General features: G+C 48.0%; 1 protein-coding gene across 7 annotated transcripts in view; it reads right to left on the reverse strand.

Annotated features, from left to right (window-relative positions):
* SEC22C (SEC22 homolog C, vesicle trafficking protein) overlaps positions 1–24029 on the reverse strand; it is a 227785-nt gene that overhangs the window by 131089 nt on the left and 72667 nt on the right. Inside the window, exons 6-7 of one of the 7 annotated variants that reach the window (XM_073334770.2) lie at positions 6329–6436; positions 5238–5562 (exon numbers count right to left, since the gene is read on the reverse strand). The exons of 3 other annotated variants lie outside the window; for them this stretch is intronic. In XM_073334770.2, the coding sequence (XP_073190871.2) occupies positions 5339–5562; positions 6329–6436 (332 nt within the window). In that variant the 3' untranslated portion in view covers positions 5238–5338. Of the gene's footprint in view, positions 1–5237; positions 5563–6174; positions 6437–24029 lie in introns of those variants that run through there. 3 more of the 7 variants (XM_073334773.2, XM_078851863.1, XM_073334779.2) reach the window with 3 other exon arrangements.

Consider the following 24029-nt stretch of genomic DNA (forward strand, 5'->3'; position numbering starts at 1 on the left):
CAGATATTTACTACCTGATGCTTTCTAAGGCTGTGTGTCTTCCCTGCAAACTGTAGGGATGTATTTATATCAAGAGCTAACTCCAGTTAGCTATCTCAATATAAAATCCTAGTTAGAGACAAGACACTGTATTTACCTTGGTGTCGCTAGTCAAGGGCAACCCCAGGTAGAAGGCATACAGTAGCATCTCAGAGTTACGAGCACCAGAATTACAAACTGAGCAGTCAACCACACACCTCATTTGGAACCGGAAGTACGCAATCAGGCAGCAGCCAGGGGGAAACAAATACAGTACAGTACTGTGTTAAACTACTAAAAAATTAAGGGAAAGTAGCATTTTTCTTCTGCATAGTAAAGTTGCAAAGCTGTATTAAGTCAATGTTCATCTGTAAACTTTTGGAGTTACAAATATTTCAGAGTTACGAACAACCTCCATTCCCAAGGTGTTCATAACTCTGAGGTTCTACTGTACATTTGACCTTAATTAATAAACAATAATGCCTCTGTCTTCTATTAGGGATACAAGGTGGGTGAGGTAAGATCTTTTATTGGAATAACTTCTGTTGGTGAGACAAGCTTTTGAGCCACACAGAGCTCCTCAGCATGTTTTTGCTTTTATAGAACTTATCAGTAGATTCCAAAGCACTTTACAAAAGGAGGTTATCCCCATTTTACAGATGAGGAAATGGAGGCACAGAACTTAAGAACTACCATACTTGCTTAGACCCTTAGTGCATTTAGCCTCGGGATCTCAAACAGGGGGTCATGACTCCTCAGAGGGTCACGAGGTTATTACGTGAGGAGTTGTGAGCTGTCAACCTCCACCCCGAAACCCCACTTCACTGCCAGCATTTACAATAGTGTTAAATATAAAAAAGTGTTTTTAATTTATAAGGGGGTGGTGTCACAATCAGAGGCTTGCTGTGTGAAAGGGGTCGCCAATTTAAAACTTTGAGAACCATCTAGCCCCGCATCCTGTCTCTAGCAGTGGCCTGTGCCAGAACTTCAGAAGGAGTGTACAGAGCAGGTCAGTTGGAGGGATCCACCCCTATTTTCCCTTCCCTGCTTTTGGCAGTCAGAAGTTTAGGGTAACCCCAAATATTGGGTTTTGTCCCTGACCATCATGGCTAATAGCCATTGCGGGACCTATTGTCCATGAACTCAGTTATACTTTTGGCCATCACAACATCCCATGGCAATGAGTTCCACGAGTTAACTGTGCTCTGTGTGAAAGAGTACTTCCTCTTGTTTGTATTAAACCTGCTGCCTGTTAGTGTCATTGGGTGACTCCTGGTTTTTGTAGTGTGGGAAAGTATAACCACTCTTCTATTCACTTTTTCCACACCAGTCATGATTTTATAGATCTCTCCCTCCTCAGTCATCTTGTTTCTAAGCTGATCACACCTAACGCTTTTAGTCTCTCCTCATATGAAAGCCATTCCACACCCTTTCCTGGTTTTGTTGCCCTTCTCTGAACCTTTTCCAGTTCCACTCTATCGTTTTTGAGATGGGGCAACCAGAACTGCACATGGTATTCAAGGTGTGGGTGCACAATGGATTTATATAGCAGCATTTGATATTTTGAGTCTTATTTTCCATCCCTTTCCTAATAGTTCCCAACATTGTTATTTTATTTGACCACTGCTGCACGCTGAGCTGAGCAAACTAACCACAGCAACTCCAAGATCTTTCTTGGGTGGTAACAGCTAAATGAGACCCCACCATTGTATACGTATAGTTAAGATTATTTCCTACTCCACCCCGCCCATATGTCTTATTCTTCACTCATCCATGTTGCATTTTGTCACTCAAAAAATGAAGCCACTTGCCCAAGGTCACCTGGCAGGCCAACAGCAGAGCTGGGAACAGATCCCAAATCTTCCAAACCCCCATTGGTGGTCTGCCCGCAAGGCCACACTGAGGTAGAAGCAGGGACGTGCACGGGAATTTAAATGTTATCACTTTTGGAGGGGCATGTTCTGTGCCCTCACCGTGGCCCCAGAGCCAGAGGAGTTCTGTGCCTCTGCCGATTATGGGGGGGGGACCTTGCCCCTGCTTTCCTTCCTCCTCCCCCCATGTGCACACCCATGGGTAGAATCATAGAATATCAGGGTTGGAAGGGACCTCAGGAGGTCATCTAGTCCAACCCCCTGCTCAAAGCAGGACCGATCCCCAATTTTTGCCCCAGATCCCAAATGGCCCCCTCAAGGATTGAACTCACAACCCTGGGTTTAGCAGGCCAATGCTCAAACCACTGAGCTATCCCTCCCCCCAGGGTAGAAGTAACCTGTCCCTAATCTCCTCTGAGAGAAGGTTACTGCAATGTAAAAAAGCATAACTGTTAGCAGTGAAGACAGCATAAAGGATCAAAACTAATCCAAGGGAAGCAACAGTCTGTAGAACTAAATGTTGGATTCAGGGGACTGGGAAACTTTGTCTGCCTAGTGCACAGCACCACACAAGTTACACAGAAGGACAATATATGGGCCTTCATATTGAGATTACATTTCTTCCTAATCCCTGTTGATGGTCAGCTGATGCCAGGAAGCATCCTATCTGTGGCTAACCCTAATGTTTATCCTAGTTACTAGTATGGGCCAGTCTTACTTATAGAAATGTCTAACCCTTTCATTTTTTTTAATGCACTATGCTCATGCTCAGGCAGCCCAGATACAAGTCTGACATGATTGATTGGGATCTCTATTAACAGGAAAGCCTGGGGACAGATTGCTTCCGCTGGCAGGTAGCCCAGTTGCCTTCATCAACATTCGGGGCCATGCTGCGTAGAAGGGGCTATGAACTGTTTTGACATCCCCACTGAGTGTTATGTTGTGTCTCTCTGTTTCTCTCTTATCCAAATGGAAATAAGCTAATTAGAGAGCACACCTGGGTAAAAGCAGGTTCACCTCAATATTGCATGGGATTAAGAAGAATGCAAGCACCCCTGGACACTGGTAGGCATGGTAGAGAGAGACCCAGACAGGCCACCAGAGCAGCAAGCCCATTACTGCACAGATGGCTCAGCAGAGGAGCGGAGGCTGAAGGCAAAGCTGGGTGCAGAACTGGGGATGGGGGAGGAGCTGGAGCTAGAGTTGGAGTTGGTCTGGGAGCAGAGCTGTGGCGGGGGCCAGACCTGAGCTGCGTGGGGGCTGGTCCAGACCTCGTGGGGGCTGGCCCAGGCCCTGCTGCATGCACCCCCCCCCCAAAATACATTCCTCCACACCCCCTAGGGGGGCACGCCCCAGACTTTTGGGACCATTGGTCTAACCTATGGCTCTGTTCAGCCGGCTCAGAGAGAGGAACCCCTCTTCCTAGAAATCCTGACTTCTGGGAGGGGCAGAGAAATAATTACACATACCCCCAAGCTAGGCCTGAGTAAACCCTGCCCTCAGGATAGGATGCTACAGTCCTAGCCAGAAGAAGGTAGCCCTGTCCCTACTTTTACATCCCAGTACAGCACTAACAGCTGCATGTTACTTATTAGTCAACAAGGAAACAGAGCTTTATGCTGCGGTTTGCCATAGGATAAGCCAGTGCCTAGGGCACTGGACTGGGGCTCAGAAGGCCTTGGTTCAAGTCCCAGCTCTGCCACAGAGCTGGGACTCGAACCAGGTGACCTTGGACACCCCACAATGTACTCTATGCCTCTGTGTTTCTCTGTCTATAAAATGGGGATAGCACTTCCTGACCTGGGGCACAGCCACAGGTGAGCCCAGTCCACCTATATCTGAACTTGTGTGAATGCAAAAGCTGGTGACCCGATCCACACCATGTGGAAGTCCTGGCTGAAGAGCAGGTGACTATTGGCCCATCTGCAGAATGCCATGGCCAGCAGGGAGTGGAGCAGCCTGAGCTGCAAACTTCTCCCAGCCCCTGACAACTTCAGCGAGAGCCTGGTCCCTCACAGCTGCTGACCTGTCCTCTACTTTTGGCTTAACCCATACCTGCCTGCAGCGATCAACCCTCTTCTCTGGCCAGCCCAGCCTGCAGGCTTCCTGCACTCAAATCCCTTCTATCCCCGTTATCCCGCCTACATGCCTGCCCCTGGCATTCAAATATAGGCCATTTAGATGATTTGCTGTGACATCAAACCTTTGGTGATTGCCTGTCCACCGTACGTTGGAGCCCACGCAAATTTCCATGCTGAGCTACACCGCTTCTCCCTACCTCAGCGGGGCATTGGGGGTATAAAATATTCTAATGACAGCGAGGCGTTCACACACTGCAGCGATGAGAAGCCATATGAGCAGGAGGATGGAACTTCACCCTATGGTCCCAGCAGCTTTGACCAAACCCTGGAGAGCCACATGCTGATCCCCCAGGAAGAGCTCACATAGCCACAGAGCAAGAGGAGGGGACTCTGGGCACAAGCTTTGTACAACCAGGACAGAAGTTGGACGGATTCTCCTCTCACACCAGCAGCGCCATAGTGTGATTGCAATGGAGAGAACCCGCCACTGACACCAGCGTAATGAGCGGAACTGGACCAAGATTTTTAATATTTTGCCATTTTAAATGGGAACAGACCGTTTTGCTGATGGAGGGTGTGGGATTATTTCAGACCTTGGCTTCAGCGAGTAGAGAGGCAAGAATCCCTCCCTCTGAGGCCAGGATCAGTGCATGTGATCCGAACACTGCCCCCATGGAGGGACAGAGAAATCACATACTGGTATCCAAGCCACCCGTGTTTGCTGCTGTCCGGCAATGGGCTGGTTTTATGTGCCTGGCTTAGAATCATAGAATCATAGGACTGGAAGGGACCTCAAGAGGTCATCTAGTCCAGTCCCCTGCACTCAGGACAGGACTAAGTATTATCTAGACCATCCCTGACAGGTGTTTGCCCAAGCTGCTGGCATATCACTAGCAGCCTCTGCTCCCGAAGGGCTGCACCTGCCTGCTGTTCACCTGCCAGGAGGTTCGGCGATGCATGCTGTACCTGGGGCAGGGCAGACATGGTCTGAAGCTGGAGGAATCACACGGATCTGCCCTTGGTTTACAGAGGGGAAATGGGTGAGTTGCTGCCCAAGAGGAGGGTCGCTCACGCTTGAGACACTTAGCACTTAGAACAGATCACTTCAGAGGTGAAGTCCAAGGCCATCCCCAGGAAGGACCCATGCACACCACAACTCTGCAGACTACGACAGATTTTTGACTAAACTCTACCGCCAGTTGGAACATTAGTTTATTATTTCTATTCCACCAGCACCCAGAGGCCCCCAGAATTGGGCCCCCTTTGTGCAAAGTGCTGTACAAACAAACGTTAGGAGTCACTGTCCTACAGACCTTACAATCTAGACTACATTGAAGGCTCCTTGTTTCATCTCAGACTTATTACTATTTACTGATAGCAGTGCCTAGGAGCTTCAGTCATGGACCAGGACCCCACTGTGCTAGGCACTGTACAAACAGAACTGAAAGCCCCTGCCCCAAACAGATTACAATCTAAATCCAAGGACCAGCTACCTGCTTCAGCTCGTGCTACTTCCAAGCCCACGGGAGTTCTGTTCAAGCATTGAGCTCTCCTTTCACTCCTCCCCCTCTCAAGCGGTAGAGCTTCAGCTCCTGTGGGCCAGAGAAAATAATGCACCTTAACGTACTTAGCAAGTAACAGAGCAGGATAAAGTCAAGGGGGAAACCTGCAACATTCTACATGCTCCACCCCTAAGGACTGAAGAATTTCACCCAGCCATTGAGGGGTGCATTGCAGGAAAGAGCTTTCAGTCCCACAACAGCAACCAAAGTAGCCCCTGCAATTCAGCAGCAAGGAATGGAGTTCTCCCACTGTAAGGAAAATACTGCAGTTGTCAGCCCGCTGATCTGCTGTCTCTCGCACGACACTTGTATGGCTCCCTCACCACAGTATGGGAGTGTGCTGTCCACCCTCCGGGCCAACACACGGGACTGAACCAGGAAACTTCAGATGTAAAAAGCACAAGCTACTTGAGCTAAAGCTCCACCGATAGAAGCCTGTTACAGACCTTCTCTGTGTATTAGCACACAGCGGGACCTGTGCCACTGACCTGTGCCTGGGTCTGAATCACAGCTCGTAAGGTTAGCAACGTGGCAGAAATTGGTGACTGTTTGGAAACAGGGAGCTCTTACCAGTGCCTTTCATTTAATCAGAACATTACAGCTCCCCAGGTGCTTTAGATTGGGATGGGGAGACGGCTGGGTGAATGGGACTGGCCACTTAATCCAGAGTTAATCCTCTGGGCTGTTATCCGAAGCTGTGAAGACACAGAATAATACCATCTCTTTCTGGTGATTAAAGAACTGCTCCCAAGAGCTTCGAGATTCTGCTCAGTAATACGGGGCAATTATAGCGCACCTTTCCTCCCATGCTTTGTAATCACAAAAGGTCCCTTTCTGCTGTCCTCCTTCAGGCAAAACGGGCCTTCCATGGGAGTTGTGCCTGGGTGGGGACTGAGGTTCAATCCTGCAAGGTATCAAGCGATCCTGAGTAACACTGAACATTCTCAACACTCGCTAAGGTCAAAGAGAACAAAGGGTGCTCAGCGGCCTGCAGGATACCAGCCTCAAATGAGCATCACAAGCTTTGGCCTTAAACAATTCATGCAGGAGCCTTTGGATTCTCAGAAGACACACTCTGGCCAATGCAACAGTCTCATGTGAACCCAGGAACGAGATGAGCCCTGTTTAAACACACGGCTCGGTTTATTGTTTAACAGCTCTGTTTAGCTTTTCATGAGGACATGAATTAGAACAGGTTGGGTTTCTTAGACTGGGAGGAGCAGCCTTTGCCATTTGATTACTCCTTGCTTGTTCTGAACACAGAGCAAAACAAGCAATAAATTAAGTGTCAATTTAATGACACTCTGTCAATTAAGTGGTGGTTGATCCTCCCTTTCCTTGTACATTGTATAAGCATGTTACACAGCGGCAAATGACATCAAATTGTAATGGTAGCATTTTATACCCACTTTGCACAGATGCAAGTGACAACAATGTTCAGGGCAATGGGAAAAAAAACAAGGTCTGGCTCTCAGGGATTTGGTTACAGAATATAGATTTTTCTTCTCCTCAAGGAGCCTGATCCTTGGGACCAGCTCAGCTGCATTTGCTACAAGATCCAAGTGGCAGAAGGGCAGGAGAAAGTAGCTGTATCTCCTGAGGCTACTGGGGGCTGGCTCAGCTCCTGATACATTCCAGAGCAGCCTCATTGCTGCTCTAATCTATAACCCCTTGCAAGGGTGCTGCAAGAGGACATTGTGGTGATTGAGGATTGTCGGAGGTGAAATCCTGGCACTATTGAAGTCAATGACATGACTCCCACTGACTTCAGCAAGGCCAGGATTTCACCCACCATACCTACACTGTGTAAGGATTCCCTAACAGCTACTCACTCACGCCAGCTTGCACCACAGGGGCTAAATCCATCCCCTGAGTTATGTGCAATGCAATTCAGCCAGCCCTGCATTTGATACTGAAAACCCTAAGGATGGGCGAGCCATCAGGATAAAGTACATTTTATGATACTCCTCCCTTCTGAACGCCTCCTGTCCCTTGACCCAAGGCTACACTATGTTCTCCTAACCAGTGATGAGCTGGAGCTGGTTCGCACTGGTTCGCTGGAACCGGCTGTTAAATTTAGAAGCCCTTTTAGAACCGGCTGTCTCTTCATCTGCTTTGTTTCTCCTTTATATTTGTTGGTCAGAGTACTGAGGGCCCAGTGTAATTACTTTTTTACTGCTGGGACAGCTATTGATTCTCATAACAGGAGGTGACAAAACTCCTGCTTCGAGCAGGGGGTTGGACTAGACGACCTCCTGAGGTCCCTTCCAACCCTGATATTCTATGATTCTACGAGTGTGGGGATGTCAGAACCTCATTTCTGTCGATATTATTTGTACTTCTCTAGCCCCCTTTACAATGGTATCTCAGCACCTCGTAACCTGTAATTATCAATCCTCACCACTTCCCTGGGAGGCTGGGCAGTGCTATTATTCCCACATTACAGATGGGAAGTGGAGGCACAGAGAGGCTAAACGACTTGCCCAAGGTCCCACGGGAAGTCTGTGGCAGAGCACAAAACTGACCCCTGGTATACCAACTCCTAGGCTCATGCCCTAACCACTGGGCCACCTCAGTTCTCCTATCTCTTAGCAATAAGATTCTGCCATCACTTTCCTCCATCAAGAACCAGCTAAACAGGCTGGCATCGATGTCAGCGGAACATCAGCCCCACCTGTTTTTGTACAATAGCAGTAAGGCAGTGAGTTGCAAGTTATTTGCTTGGAGAACACTTTTATAAAAAGTTACACTGGAAAATCAAATGGCATTGGTGATACAACGGGGCTGTCTGTTACTAAGCAACTTCCTGCGGGGTGAGTGGGGGCAGGACACCAGGGACCCAGAGAAAATGTACACCTGCCTTCCTGCTCCTTTTATCACTCTTTTTTTAATGTTGCCTTTCCTTGGGGCAGTAGTTTTGTGCTGTCTTTCTTGTCGGTGTCAAGGCTCTGTGATGTACAGAGACCCCAGCCTCTAGATCGCACTACGCACTAGAGAAGTCTAGATGCTAGACTTCCCAGGCCACTGCACCCACTGAGAATTCACCATAGCTGAGGGAGGTGAGCTGCAAAGGAACCGCTGCAGCTCCAAGGCCCATTCTACGCTGTCATAGAATCATAGAATATCAGGGTTTGAAGGGACCTCAGGAGGTCATCTAGTCCAACCCCCTGCTCAAAGCAGGACCAATCCCCAATTAAATCATCCCAGCCAGGGCTTTGTCAAGCCTGACCTTAAAAACTTCTAAGGATGGAGATTCCACCACCTCCCTAGGTAACCCATTCCAGTGCTTCACCACACTCCTAGTGAAAAAGTTTTTCCTAATATCCAACCTTGACCTCCCCCACTGCAACTTGAGACCACTGCTCTTTGTTCTGTCATCTGCCACCACTGAGAACAGCCGAACTCCAACCTCTTTGGAACCCCCCATCAGGTAGTTGAAGGCTGCTATCAAATCCCCCCTCACTCTTCTCTTCTGCGGACTAAACAAGCCCAGTTCCCTCAGCCTCTCCTCATAAGTCATGTGCCCTAGCCCCTAATCATTTTCATTGCCCTCTGCTGGACTCTCTCCAATTTGTTCACATACTTTCTGTAGTGGGGGGGGCCCAAAACTGGACGCAATACTCCAGATGTGGCCTGACCACTGCCGAATTCCCCTTAGGCAGCTCTAGGCTTCCCTGCCCAGGAATTCCCCCACATGAGGGAAATCCCCAGCTGACCAGTTGGGCCAGTCTAGCGGGGCCCAAAATCCAGCCTTTGCTACCTAACTCAGTCCCACCTGCATTCAGATCGGTATCCATGGCTACCGTAAAACCAACTCTAAGATCTTGTATACACAAGAAAGGTGCACCAGGGTAAGGTGCTATTTTAAAGCAGTGATAAAAGATGCATGGACTCACTTTGTGTCAAGCCAGGCTCAGTTCAGTTTAGTTGAAGTCAGACAGGAACATGTTTAAGCTAAACCAATAAGCCACTTGTAAAGTGAAATAAGATTGTCTACACAGCTTCTAGCCCCGCTTTCACTGAATCGGTCTAAATTCATGCCTCAAGCTATCCTACTGCAGCTCTCTCAAGTGAGTTTCCAATGCACCTGCCTCTGTTATCCTCACAGTGAAGGTACACATGCTGTGCGACTTGGCTTCCTTCTACTACGAGCAGGGGTTTGATAAGGGGTTGAGAGCAGCACTGACCAGAGCAGGCTTGGCCTTTATAGATTGCCTTGTCTTGTTTCAGGGTCTCCCAGCTCTAGGGCTTCAGAGTCATGAGCCAGGTTCTGGTAGCACACAATGATGCTGCCCTCAAACCACGGCACACGGGAATGCGTGTAACTGAGAAAGGAGGTGTTGGCTGAGGCACAAAGTTTGCCCTTTGGTGGAAGGGCCGGGGGACCTTTAATGCTCTCCTAGTGTGACCAAAAAAAAAAAAGAGCCAGAAGGAAATGTGATTACAATATATAACTGCACCGCTCCATTGGAGCAGCCCCAGTATGGCATGGCAATGCAGGCACTGGGTGCAAGGCATGGACATATACCCTGCGCTGGTCCAGAGACCTTGGATTCAGGCATACAGGAAGAAGCAGGGGCAGCATGTCCCCCATTCACCTTAGAGAAGGAGTGAGTAGCAAAGTGTGGAGCTTTGGCTCCACCCCGCCCCCCACCATCACCACAATTAGTCAGCACAGCTGAACTGGTGCATGGGGGTGTTATTTGCTGCTGGTATATGCCAGGAGCAAAGAATACCCCCTCCAACCCAAGGAGAGAGGGAATTGGGCCTCAGGGCTGTGCCTAGAGACACAGTCTAGCCCTAGTTTCAGAGTAACAGCCGTGTTAGTCTGTATTCGCAAAAAGAAAAGGAGGACTTGTGGCACCTTAGAGACTAACCAATTTATTAGAGCATGAGCTTTCGTGAGCTACAGCTCACTTCCTCAGATGCATATCGTGGAAACTGCAGCAGGCTTTATATATACACAGAGAATATGAAACAATACCTCCTCCCACCCCACTGTCCTGCTGGTAATAGCTTATCTAAAGTGATTTCCCTAGCATCTCAGGGTACATCTATACTGAAATAAGATACCTGTTGCACAGCCGAACATGGCCCAGGTCAGCTGACTCAGGCTCATGGGGCTAAACATTGCAGTGTAGGTGTTAGGCCTCGGGATAGAGCCTGGGCTCAGGGACCTCTCCCCCACTGTGGGGTCCCACAGCTCAGGCTCCAGCCCGAGCCAGAACCTCTACACAGCAATTTCAGAGCCCGGCAGCCTGAGCCCACTCACCTGGGCCAGTCGCGGGTGTTTAATTGCCCTGTAGATGTACCCTCAGTGCCGGTCGTGCCATCTGTAAAATGGAGCTCGCACTTCCCTGCCTGGCTGAAGGGTTAGGAGGATTAACTAGGTAGCTTGGTAAAGCACAATGGCTCTGACCAAAGATGTGAGGTGAAGGTGCAAAGGCTGCTGTTTATCACCTTTACATTCCCCCAATCCCTGACTGCCAGGGGCTGGTTCCACCTCCTTGCACACAATGATGCTGCCCTCAAACTGCTTCAGGGCTGCTCTAAATTAGGCTACCTAGTAATAGCCCCCAAGGGTCTATTTCCTCAGTCAGGGATCACCCGAGCCCCCTCCCATAGCCCATACCCCAACCCCCAACCCCGAGCCCCCTCCTGCACCTCAAACCCCTCATCCCCAGCCACACCCCCAGAGCCCACACCCCCGGCCCAGAGACTGTACCCCCTCCCACACCCCAAGCCCCTGCCCCAGCCCAGAGTCCCCTCCCATGCTCCAAACCCCTCAGCCCCAGCCCAGAGCCTCCTCCTGCACCCCAAACCCCTCATCTCCGGCCCCACCTCAGAGCCCACAGCTCCAGCCGGAGCCCTCACCCCCTCCCGTACCCCAATCCCCTGCCCCAGTCCGGTGAAAATGAGCGAGTGAGCGAGGGTGGGGGTAGAGCGAGGGAGGGAGGGGGGATGGCATGAGTGGGGGTGGGGCCTCAAAGAAGGGGCGGGGCAGGGCCACCAGGTGGGGCAAGGGAGTTCCGTTTTCTGCAAATAGAAAGTTGGCAACCTTACTCCTGGAAGATGTGAATCGTGGAAGCTTTACTGACCATGCAGCCTTTAAGTCGGAGCTAGCTGACTATTTAGAACGACCTGAATTGCAATGAACTCCTTTCAAGTTAATCAAGGTGAGAGTTATTTAGGGAGGAATCTTCAAAAGTGAGTCAGGAGCACATTCCCCATTGAAAAGCAATGGGAGTTCAGTGCCTAACTACATTAACTGCTTTAAAAATTCTCAGCCTTAGTGCCTACCTTTTATTCGCAGTGTCTACACTACCACTGTCAGCAAAACATATGTCACTCAGGGGGTTGAATATTCCACCCCCCTGAGCAACATAAGTTACACTGACATCAGCATTCGTGTGCATAGCACTATGCTGGCAGGAGAGCTTCTGCCGTTCGTGGAGGTGGTTTTATTATGCTGACAGGAGAGCTGCAGCGCTGTGCGTGTAGACATGGCCTAAGTGTGGGGCTTTCAGTGCTTTTTGTTTGTGTGAGGGGATTCGAAAAGCTTTTGCAACTGATTCTTGAAGTCCTTCCAGTCCTCTAGTCCCCTATAGGCCAGCCCCGCCACTTGTGACACAGGAAGGAGTCTGCCAATAGGGGGATAAAGCAGAACATTGGCACGTTCTGCGGCAGATACAACAGAGCAAATGCCAAGAGAATGATCCCAGCTCAGAAACTATCTGAACATGCCCTTTCAAACAACTCCCTGTGCTCTACCTTCTGACAGCCCCCCGCAGCCAAATTGTTCATTCCGGCCCTTCCTATTAGGGCTGGTCGAAAGTTTTCCATCAAAACAGTCTTGCTGGAAAATTGGGTTTCACTATTTTTGGGGGGCAGAATTCCGCCTTTCCATGGAAAATGCCTTTTTGTTGTTGTTGAAAAACAAACACCCAAAAATCAGGTTTTAGCCAAAAATGAAATATTTTAATTCTGAAATGCTGCTGCAGTGCCTGAAAGGAGTTGTAGCTCACACACAACTCATGACTCCGTTCTCCTCTATAGACTGGATTCCCCTGCCATACTTCATCTCCCATGATGCAACACAGCCATGCAACTGCTATAATACAACCTAACTTCCCCAATGGGGGAGAGTGTGGTGCATCACGGGAGATGTAGTCCAACCAGAGAGTCTGGCCTATGGAGGAGAACAGGAGCATGAGGCATCTGGACTACAATTTCCACGAGGCATAATAGCAGCATTTCAGTTTCCAGCTCAAAACTGAAAGTTTCCACTAAAAAGTCCATTTTCTACCAGCTGTACGCATTCTATCCCCCCTTGACTACAGAGCCTTCCTTTCTGGCCACACACACAGAACTACTTGTCTATCCGTGAAAATACAGCTCCTAAAGTCATCTTCTCAGCTCATCTATTTGACCAAATTACTTTTTTTCAAATACTTCCTTCATCCCATCTAATTTAAGATGCACCAACATCAGTGTTCCTTCACTGACTTCTATAGTGGTTACTCTGGATGTATGCAGACATAACAGACCAGAACCTCAGCTGACCATGTTTTTTTTCCCTGAAATCAATATTTACTAGATGGGATGGGGCATTTCAGAGTCAATACAATTTCTTCAGAATATGAGAAACTTTATTAGAACATAGTTGTTTGTTTTGGCTTTTTACAAGCAATTTTCAGACTGTTAAAAAGATAATGGATGTAATTAAAAACCAAGAACGAACAGTGCAGAGCATAATACAATATTGACTTTTGCAGCTCTCACTTTTGAAAGTGAGATGAGTTTTATTGATTTTTTTAAAACACTTCATATAAATTCCACAGACAAAACCTTAAAAAAAATTGAGGTTGACTAAGTGCAACATGCCAAAAGACAAACCCCAATAAGCAAGGAAATACCAAATTATAGACCAGACCTCTTCAGTGCTACTAACTCAGCTCTTGGAGCCACATGATTACACAAGAATCTCAGCTTTCACTTTAAAAAGCCCTCCTGGGAGCAGAGGACTGGACGGGACTTCCAGGTTCATCAACTTCAGTCTCCTGATATCACAAGTACCTAGTCATATAATCCCATTCATAAATCTATCTTTTTGTTGTAGAGAAGAGAGTGAAACCAAAAATCCTAAAGGCTCAAAACCCAGAAAGCAAATAAAAACCAAAACAAAAGAACAATGTATTACTTTAAAATCATGATTTTTAAAGCCATTTTCAGGATTTTTGGGGGGTCTGGCTCATGATTTTTGAATGCATAGGCTTAACAATACTGGCTCTTAACTATACATTTGAACATAAGAACATAGGAATGGCCATACTAGGTCAGACCTAGAGATTCATCTAGCCCACTATCCTGTCTTCCAACAGTGGCCAATGCCAGGTGCTTCAGAAGGAATGAACAGAACAAGTGATCCATTCCCTGTTGTCCATTCCCAGCTTCTGGCAAATAGAGGCTAGGGACACCATCCCTGCCCATCCTGGCTAATAGCCATTGATGGACCTGTCCTCCATGAACTTATCTAGTTCTTTTTTGAATCTTGTTATAGTCTTGGCCTTCACAACATCCTCTGGCAAAGAGTTCCACAGGTTGACTGTGTGTTATGTGAAGAAATACTAACTTTTGTTTGTTTTAAACCTGCTGACTGTTAATTTCATTTGGTCACCCCTATAGTTCTTGTGTTATGAGAAGGAGTAAATAACACTTCCTAATTTACTTTCTCCACACCAGTCATGGTTTTATATCATATCCCCCTTAGTCATCTCTTTTCCAAACTGAAAAGTCCAAATCTTTTTTCTCTCTCCTCATATGGAAGCCGTTCCATACCCCTAATAATTTTTGTTGCCTTTTTCTGAATCTTTTCCAATTCCAATATATCTTTTTTGAGATCCACACAGCAAGTTCATACTGGCAGTAACAGACTCTGGCTTATCACAAAAAAATGTCTCTTGCCCACCACATACAAGGAAACACAATACACATTCACACCTCCCACAATACAGTGCAATTGCAAAATCCCAATTACAGCCTTAGCCACATGAGCCGGTATTAGGTGTCGCCATATCTGCCCAAGTTGAGAGCATGGGGTGTTATAAATTTAGGGGAGAGGTTGAGGTTGTAACTTAACTGTTTGTGGGCTCTGAGTTTCATTTAGATGAAAAATCGGAAAGATAACAACCCAGGGATGTGTTATCGAGAGGGCACCAAATGAAAGGTCAGACATTGGAAACTAAGTGCCCCCTTGGCAGAGTGCCGACCCAGATCACCCCCCAGTGACACAGCAAGGCACTGCTGCAGACACACCACCCTCAGCTCCCTCTTGTTTCTCCCAAATACTTTGTTTGTTGTCCAGCTCACTTAAAGTAATATTCTCCTTCCAGCGTCCAGTTTGAAAAAGTAGCTAAAGCTTCCTTTAGCCCTTGAGGCCCAAAACCAGGCTCAGCCAAGAGCTGGGTTTTTATCCTGGTCATGAGATACCACCTGCCTCCCCCTCCCTCCCCACCCACCCACCGACCCACCCACACACACACTTACACTTAGAGAGCTTACCTGCTGCTCCCTTTAACACCTCTTCCTTAAAGGGGCAGTGTCATGGAAAGGGTAGGCTGACCCCAAGGCCTCTGACGCCTTAGAGGGGCCAGGCCACCCTGTTGTCGTCCCCTTCTCATAGTCATTGTAAAGCATAAACTTATTAACACATTTCTTTTCAAATCCCCAGAGAATGTAGTCTTTGTTCTCAGATAATGTGCTATAAATGTGAGGAGGATATGCCTGTGACACAGGTGGCAATTTCTGGCAGTATCTTTGGGAGATGTCACTGCATTAAGTGCCTGCATCACAGTGGACCAGGGACTGTCTGTAATTCCATGGGCAGGGTGACCACAGCCTTCCAGGAACTAAGAACAGAGGGGGGAGATTAGCCAAATACATTCAGGTTTTAACGGCTCCCAAGAGGCTCACATAGACTGGTTCAAACTGGATTCTCCAGAGACCATCCGGCAAAGAAAGGAGTTTTGTATAAATAGCCTGAATTTAAACTGATGCAGGGCCTGCTTTCTGATCCAGTAAGCAGACAGGTCATTCTCCACAAGGGAGGGCCCCATCCTTCCTTGGAAAGTTTGGAAGGACTTGATCTATGTGTGGGTGCTCGTTACGAGCAAAGGTTATGAACTTGTAACTGCAGAAAAACCCAAGGGTAGGACTTGAAGGACTGGCTACCTACCAGAGTCCTTGCTGGAGCCAGGGTGATCTCTGGTAAGCTTATTAGCATGAATGTAGGTTCTTTTATTTTTAATGTTTTTTCTGTAATGCTTTCACCTTAAGCATAAATGTGCTTGCTTAAAAAGATCTGTGTGGTAATCTAAGATCCCTCTAAGATGGGCGGCTGGGTGGCCACGCACCAGGCTATCAAGAACCATGCAGGCACACAAGCACAGGGGCCTGGAATGGAGAGGAGAGAGGTAGGAAGCGAGCAGGGCTGCAGCGAGGAGAGGCACCTCTCCCCAGCCCCCAGCCCCGGGCTGATGTGGCAAGAGAGGGCAGGGGGGAGTCCTCTCTCTTTGCCACAGCCCCAGGGCAGCCTGCACCCCGAACCCCTCATCCCCAGCCCCACCCCAGAGCCCACACCCCCAGCCAGAGCCCTCACCCCCCCGACCCCTCCCCGACCCCAACCCTCTGCTGCAACCCTGAGCCCCCTCCCACACTCTGAACCCCTCAGGCCCACCCCCGCCACATATCAACTCCATATTGGTGCACATAACAAAATTCATTCCACACATGGATGTAAAAAGTTAGAGAGTTACTAACTTATCACTAAAAAGAAAAGGAGGACTTGTGGCACCTTAGAGACTAACCAATTTATCTGAGCATGAGCTTTCGTGAGCTACAGCTCACTTCATCGGATGCATACCGTGGAAACTGCAGCAGACTTTATATATACACAGAGAATATGAAACAATACCTCTTCCCACCCCACTGTCCTGCTGGTAATAGCTTATCTAAAGTGATCATCAGGTGGGCCATTTCCAGCACAAATCCAGGTTTTCTCACCCTCCACCCCCCCACACAAATTCACTCTCCTGCTGGTGATAGCCCATCCAAAGTGACAACTCTTTACACAATGTGCATGATAAACAAGTTGGGCTATTTCCTGCACAAATCCAGGTTTTCTCACATCCCCCCCACCCCCATACACACACAAACTCACTCTCCTGCTGGTAATAGCTCATCCAAACTGACCACTCTCCAAGTTTAAATCCAAGTTAAACCAGAACATCGGGGGAGGGGGGTAGGAAAAAACAAGGGGAAATAGGCTACCTTGCATAATGACTTAGCCACTCCCAGTCTCTATTTAAGCCAAACGTAATAGTGTCCAATTTGCAAATGAATTCCAATTCAGCAGTTTCTCGCTGGAGTCTGGATTTGAAGTTTTTTTGTTGTAATATCGCAACTTTCATGTCTGTAATCGCGTGACCAGAGAGATTGAAGTGTTCTCCGACTGGTTTTTGAATGTTATAATTCTTGATGTCTGATTTGTGTCCATTTATTCTTTTACATAGAGACTGTCCAGTTTGACCAATGTACATGGCAGAGGGGCATTGCTGGCACATATCACATTGGTGGATGTGCAGGTGAACGAGCCTCTGATAGTGTGGCTGATGTTATTAGGCCCTGTGATGGTGTCCCCTGAATAGATATGTGGACACAGTTGGCAACGGGCTTTGTTGCAAGGATAAGTTCCTGGGTTAGTGGTTCTGTTGTGTGGTATGTGGTTGTTGGTGAGTATTTGCTTCAGGTTGCGGGGCTGTCTGTAGGCAAGGACTGGCCTGTCTCCCAAGATTTGTGAGAGTGCTGGGTCATCCTTTAGGATAGGTTGTAGATCCTTAATAATGCGTTGGAGGGGTTTTAGTTGGGGGCTGAAGGTGACGGCTAGTGGCGTTCTGTTATTTTCTTTGTTAGGCCTGTCCTGTAGTAGGTAACTTCTGGGAACTCTTCTGGCTCTATCAATCTGTTTCTTTACTTCTGCAGGTGGGTATTGTAGTTGTAAGAAAGCTTGACAGAGATCCTGTAGGTGTTTGTCTCTGTCTGAAGGGGTTGGAGCAAATGCGGTTGTATCGCAGAGCTTGGCTGTAGACGATGGATCGTGTGGTGTGGTCAGGGTGAAAGCTGGAGGCATGCAGGTAGGAATAGCGGTCAGTAGGTTTCCGGTATAGGGTGGTGTTTATGTGACCATTGTTTATTAGCACTGTAGTGTCCAGGAAGTGGATCTCTTGTGTGGACTGGACCAGGCTGAGGTTGGTGGTGGGATGGAAATTGTTGAAATCATGGTGGAATTCCTCAAGGGCTTCTTTTCCATGGGTCCAGATGATGAAGACGAAAGCTCATGCTCAAATAAATTGGTTAGTCTCTAAGGTGCCACAAGTACTCCTTTTCTTTTTGCGAATACAGACTAACACGGCTGTTACTCTGAAACCTAACTTATCACTGCTGGCAATTACACTGTTTACAGCCTCTGAGAAGAAACCCAAAGCAGCCCTGCTCAGGCAGTCTGACTTGCTGGGGAATTCACAGTGAAGGCCATGAACTATGCAGCCTGGAAATGACCCAGTCAGGAGGGAGAGAGACGTAGGTCTCTGACCAAGAGAGGTGGTAGCTGGGGAGCTGGAAGCCTGGACCACAGAGGGGGGAAATGAGGTGCAATTTCTTTGAATTGTGACATCATAGTTGTGATACAGAGCAAAGAGGTTGAGAAATCCCTGCTCTATGTGACAAATTGAACCCTGCTTCAATAGCGAGATGCTAGCATGCCTGAATAATAATAATGCATAAAAGCTGGAATGTCTTGCTCAAGAAGTTACAATTGGCGGATAGAACCTTTTACTGTGGTGGGACACTGGTCCAAATTCAGCAAACATCAGCAGAGACCAAAAGTTGTTACTGTCTTTAACTAGCACCATAGGTGTACATGGCACTTTACAGGCAAGTAAAAACATGATCTAAAAGCTTACTCCTGTATGTGACTGACTTTATTCCCATGTGCAGACCCATTGAACTCAATGGGACAGCTTTGAGATGAGTAAAGTTACTATGTGTGTTTGCAGGATCAGGCCCTCTGGAACAGATCCTGAGACTCTTACTCACTGTAACTAATACTATACTTTACTATATGTTCCATTCTATGCATCCAATGAAGTGGGCTGTAGCCCACGAAAGCTTATGCTCAAATAAATTTGTTAGTCTCTAAGCTGCCACAAGTCCTCCTGTTCTTTGTTCTTGTAAGTAGTACCTTATCCCATTGAAATCAATGGGTTGACTCACAGGGTAAGATAGTACTCAGAGTGGAGATGGTAGAATCAGGCCCCAGGGTCTTATCTGGTGAGGTGCTAAGCACCCTCAATGGAAGTTGAAGAGGAAGGATAAGGGGTATAGTAGAATCTAGATATACTTTGCACATCTTGTTGGTTATCTGTTTTTAATGATCATACATCATAATTTGAGGGAAAGTTCAGACAAAAGTTAGGAGGAGATGAGGTCGGTGTGACTCAGGGATCCCTTTGTTGCTAACGGGAAGAGAGTTTTACAGGATTCCCTGGGTCATACATATGCATAACAGCTCACCAAGGCTGGCACGTGAGGTCGCTATTGAGGGCCCATAGCCCACTGATCATCACAATCATTGTGAGCACTGTGATGTGAGTAAAGATAATATTTAAGGAGTTATGTATCTATACTAAATATTATGTTCTTAAGGTCTTGCAATTAAGGCAGGTCACCAGGAGGTGACGTACCTCTGAAAGGTTTCCTTCAGGCAGGCAATAACAGGTGTCTATCTCTGTCTCCAGTGATGAGCTGCCAAAATCTTAACAACCAGTTCCCTCCTCACCCCACGAGGGGGGTCATACCCCAACCCCGGGACCCTGGCGCCATTCCTCCCCCCCCCCCCCCCGACTGCCCCCGGAACCGGGCAGGAGGGTCTCGTGGGCCACCATAGTGGGTGCCCACTCCCCCCGCCCCTAAGAGCCAGAGGGACCTGTCGGGGGATGTGGGGAGAGTCCCAGTGGTGCTTACCTGGGGCAGCTCCCAGGAAGCATCTGGCAGGTCCCTCTGGCTCCTAGGGATGGGGGAGCGAAGCTAGGGGCGGAGCAGGGGGAGTGGCTTCTCCCCCCACTGATCACATCAAAAGTGGCGCCTTAGGCGCTGACTCCATGGGTGCTCCGGGGCTGGAGCACCCATGGGAAAAAAAACGGCAGCTCCCCACCCCGCGACCGGCCCCAGCTCACCTCCACTCCGCCTCTGCCCCTGAATGCACCGCCCCGTTCTGCTTCCCCCCACCCCGCCCCCTGCTTCCCGCGAATCAGCTGTTCGCGTTAATCCAGCCCTGGATGGGGCTCATATAAGTACTTAACGTTTCTAACCTGCAGTAAAGGCAGAACTAACTATGGGTGTATACAAAACCTGAGCTAGTGTCTGCGTGAGGAGATGTGTCCCGCTTAGGAACAGATATTTAGTGAAAGTCCCTGGGAGCTGCTACTCGGACTTCTGCTGTTCCTGATCTCTATAAATGACCCAATAAAAAGGGGCTCAGATGTAAACCTAAGCCACTTTACGAGGCTGTAAGCAAAGGGAAAGGTACATCCTGGACACCCTTTCAGATACTCCCCTCCCTCACAGGAGAAATACATTAAAAACCGTGAGATGCTCCGATACCATGGAAATGGCGGCCAGGTACGTTCCACGGCTGGTGTGTTGATACAGAGGAAGCGATGGCTGCAGTTCGGTAGGACTGACAGCATGATGTACTGTTCTGCTGGAAATACCGGCAGATGGTTGTGGTTGTTAAGATCCCCTGGCCTTTCTCTTCAGAGGAAAGTTGTTAATGCTGGTGTCCTGGATTAATCGCAGTGCAGGTCACTACATTCTGCCTTCCTACATTCCCCCTGCAGAGCGGCGATGCTCAAGCTGTGGTCTGCAGGCCACTGGCTGTCTCTGGAGAGCCAGCTAGTCCCATGGTACTGGCTCCTCCTCCTCGTTTCCAGCTACAAGTGTCAACCCTGTGAGACCGGCTTCAGAAGAGGCAGCTCCCAGCTACAGTGACAGCAACAGCTCTGTATTACTGATAGCACTATTCATCCAAGGACCTCTGAGCACTTCATGTTAGGAACCATCACAACAGCCCTTTCAGAGCACTGTACAGGTAGATAGGCCACCTAAGGAACACCTGGATCAGGGGAATTGTCCCAGGTCTCACCCAGTCAATGGCAGAGGATAGAAGTGAGGAACTCTGACCCCCGGCTGCTTGCTTCAAGACTACGCTCCCTCTGCATCACTAGCCCTTGTTGACAAGAAGGCCTGAAAGTTCAAATTAAATAAAAATTGAACCCAAGGCAAGAGTTTAAAAATGGAGCTCTGAAGTCAGGCTCCAAAGTCCATATCTAGGTACCTGAGTAAAATGCCAGATTCTTCAGAGTACTCAGTGAATAATTATGGATTTAGGAGCTGGAATCCAGGCATTTGTTTTACAAACTATTGGCCATAATGATTGCACGAACTTTCTCCAAGTCTGAAAACTTTTGGAAGTTCTCTATTGGATTCATGTATGGACTCCATAAGAAGAGGGGATGGATGGGGCTGGGGTTAAATCCCGGGATACAAAGGATCTGGGTTCAGTTGCCGCCTTTGCCACAGACTCCCTGTGAGACCTGGGCAAGTCACTTAGGCCCAGATTTTTTATGGATATTTATGCATTGAGGCACCGAAGTCCCACTGACTTTCAATAACACTTATGCTCCTAAGTGCTTAGGTTACTTCTGATAAGGACACTTAGGATCCTAAGTCAGGTGTTGCAATGCAGAGCTGAGCAATGGATAAATGCCTTTAAAAATCTGAGCCTTAGTCTCTCTGGGCTTCAGTGCTCCACCTATAAACCAAATCGAATCCTTCCTTTCTCCCACTTGTCTATTTAAAGGTGGAATTCTGAACTGTGCTCTTAACTGTAAGCTCTTGAGACAGGGGCATTTTTACCCTGTGTATGTACATCTCTGAGCACCATGGTGCCCTGATTTCAGTTTGGGCCACTAAATATTATTGTAATGCAAATAATTAACTATCCCGTGGGTATGGCATCACCGCAGTTGGCAGGGAGCCTCCCAGCCTACGTAGGCAGACTCATACGAGTCCGGCTTGAGCTAGCGCATTAATAATAGCCGTGTAGCTCTCAAGCCTACCCAAGCCCATGGGTCTGAGCTCGTCTGGCTAGCCCAAGCTACCGCCCTAGCCACAATGTCTACACTGCTATTTTTAGTGTGTTCACTAGCACCCTCTAGCATGAGTCTGTCTCCTGGGTTGGTAGACTTGCTCCCAGCTGCCGTGTAGACATACCCTACAAGGCCAGATCCTCAGCAGCTGTAAATGAGAGTAGCTCTGTTGAGGTCACATTTGACTGAAGTCAGTGGCCTATGTTGATTTACACCAGCTGAGGATCTAGCCTATAGTTTTCTTGACCCAGTCAGCACAGGGTTTAATTGGAAATCTTATGAGAATAGCCTCATTTCATTTCTTCTCTTTCTCTCTCTTTTTTTTCTAGATAAAATGTAGCGGGGCCATGTTTGTTGCAAACAGAGGCGTAATTACATTTACTGCAAATGCTCTTGGATCAGGTATTCATTCACCAGCTGCTAAAATAAAATGAAGAGCCACTAGAGAGTTGGATTCGTAAAGTGGAGAAGGCAAATGAAACATGCAGCCAGGGCTCAATTGCTTCCTTTGGCCTGTAATTCTTCCTCCATGTCTGCTCATCTGAGTTTTGAAAGTTAAGAAGGATCCAGGCCAGCAGTCTGGGAGGAGAGGGTATTCCATGCTATGCTGTAGCAGCTTTTAGCTGGGGTCTCAATGCCCTGGACAAACATTACCCAATGAAGCCTAATAAATCACAACAACCCTACGACGTTAGTATGGAATTACATGACTTCCACCATCTATAGGGAGCAGCTGGTCCTGGCTTTGTCTTCACGGCAGAAAGGGTGTGGTTTTTATATCAGGGTAGCAATCTCAGGGGAAAATCATAGTGCAGACAAGGCATAGGTGGCTTCTACCTTGACCTGACATGGGGAAGCCAACCCTGTACCCCGCCGGGGGTTTGGATCGCCTAGCACCACCCAAGTAAAAATGACAATGTCTCGTTCCTACTAGGATTTCACACAGAGGGAGCTATTGCCATGTAAAAACTCATCTCTCTTGAAGTGGAGACATAGCCTATAGCCAAAGCTAGGCTTCACCACAGGTTAGATGAGCAAGTAAAGAAAATGTTATCTACCAGGGGCTTTCAGACTTTCTCCTTTCATCTTACTGGAGAAATTGTTGCATGGTTGCTGCCCATTCACCATCACGCAGCCCAGCTCCCTTCCCATGCAGAGTCTCCTAACATCCCCCGGTAATTACAGTCTTTGCTAGCCTGGAAATTGTGTCAAAGGCAGCTAAAAATCCATTAAGCAACGTAACAGCTGGAAACGAGGAGGAGGAGCCAGTACCATGTGACCAGCTGGCTCTCCAGAGACAGTCAGTGGCCTGCAAACCACAGCTTGAGCATCGCCGCTCTGCAGGGAGAATGCAATGATCTGCACTGGGACTAGTCCAGGACACCAGCATTAACAACTCCTAAGAAAAAGGCCATGGGATCTTAACCACAAGTATTCTCCAGTGTTTCCAGCAGAACAGGACATCCCGCTGTCGGCCCTACTGTACTGCAGCCACTGCTTCCTCTGTACCAATATACCAGCAGCGGGATGTACTTGGCCCCTATTCCCAGAGCATCCCTGCATCTCACAGTTTTTAATGTATTTCTCCAGTGAGGTAGGGAAGCAGTATCCCCACCCATTTTGCAGATGAACAAAGGGCCAGGTTGACAAAGCAGCTTAGAGATGCAGAGAGGTGCCAGGTGGAATTTTCAAAAGCTCCTCATCTGCTCATGCACCTAAGTCCCAGGTCACCTCGGAAGCCTGTGGCAGAGGAGAGAATGGTACCCAGGACCCCTGAGTTCCAGCTAGCTCTGTAACCATTGGGACATCCTTCCTCTGTGAGGCCACTACCCTATTGTAGGTTGTAAAATGCTTTGGGATGCCTGGATTGATGGTGGTGGGAGCCATGAAAGTAGCCAGAAAGGAAGCATTCTGTTATAAGAGTCTGGTTTTCTCTGTTAAGGGCGACTCTGTCCTTTGCATTTTTAATTTAAAACATGGTTGATAATCTTGCTACCATCCAGCATGGAACAGGCCCTTTGCCAGCATTCTTGCACTGCAGCGGTGTCAAGCAATTTAGTCAGTGCCTTTTAATATCGAGATTTCTCATGGGATTAATGAAATTCACGCAGAAGGTGATACTGCAGCAAAGCATATCTATTGGTGTGAGCTCCCACCATAGAGACGCAGTCACTTGAACCGGACAGATAGGGGCTTAAAAGGCAGAGATAAAACTTAGCATAATTGTCATTT

Source organism: Lepidochelys kempii, chromosome 2 (genome assembly GCF_965140285.1).
Source record: "Lepidochelys kempii isolate rLepKem1 chromosome 2, rLepKem1.hap1, whole genome shotgun sequence".
Classification (NCBI taxonomy): Eukaryota; Metazoa; Chordata; order Testudines; family Cheloniidae; genus Lepidochelys; species Lepidochelys kempii.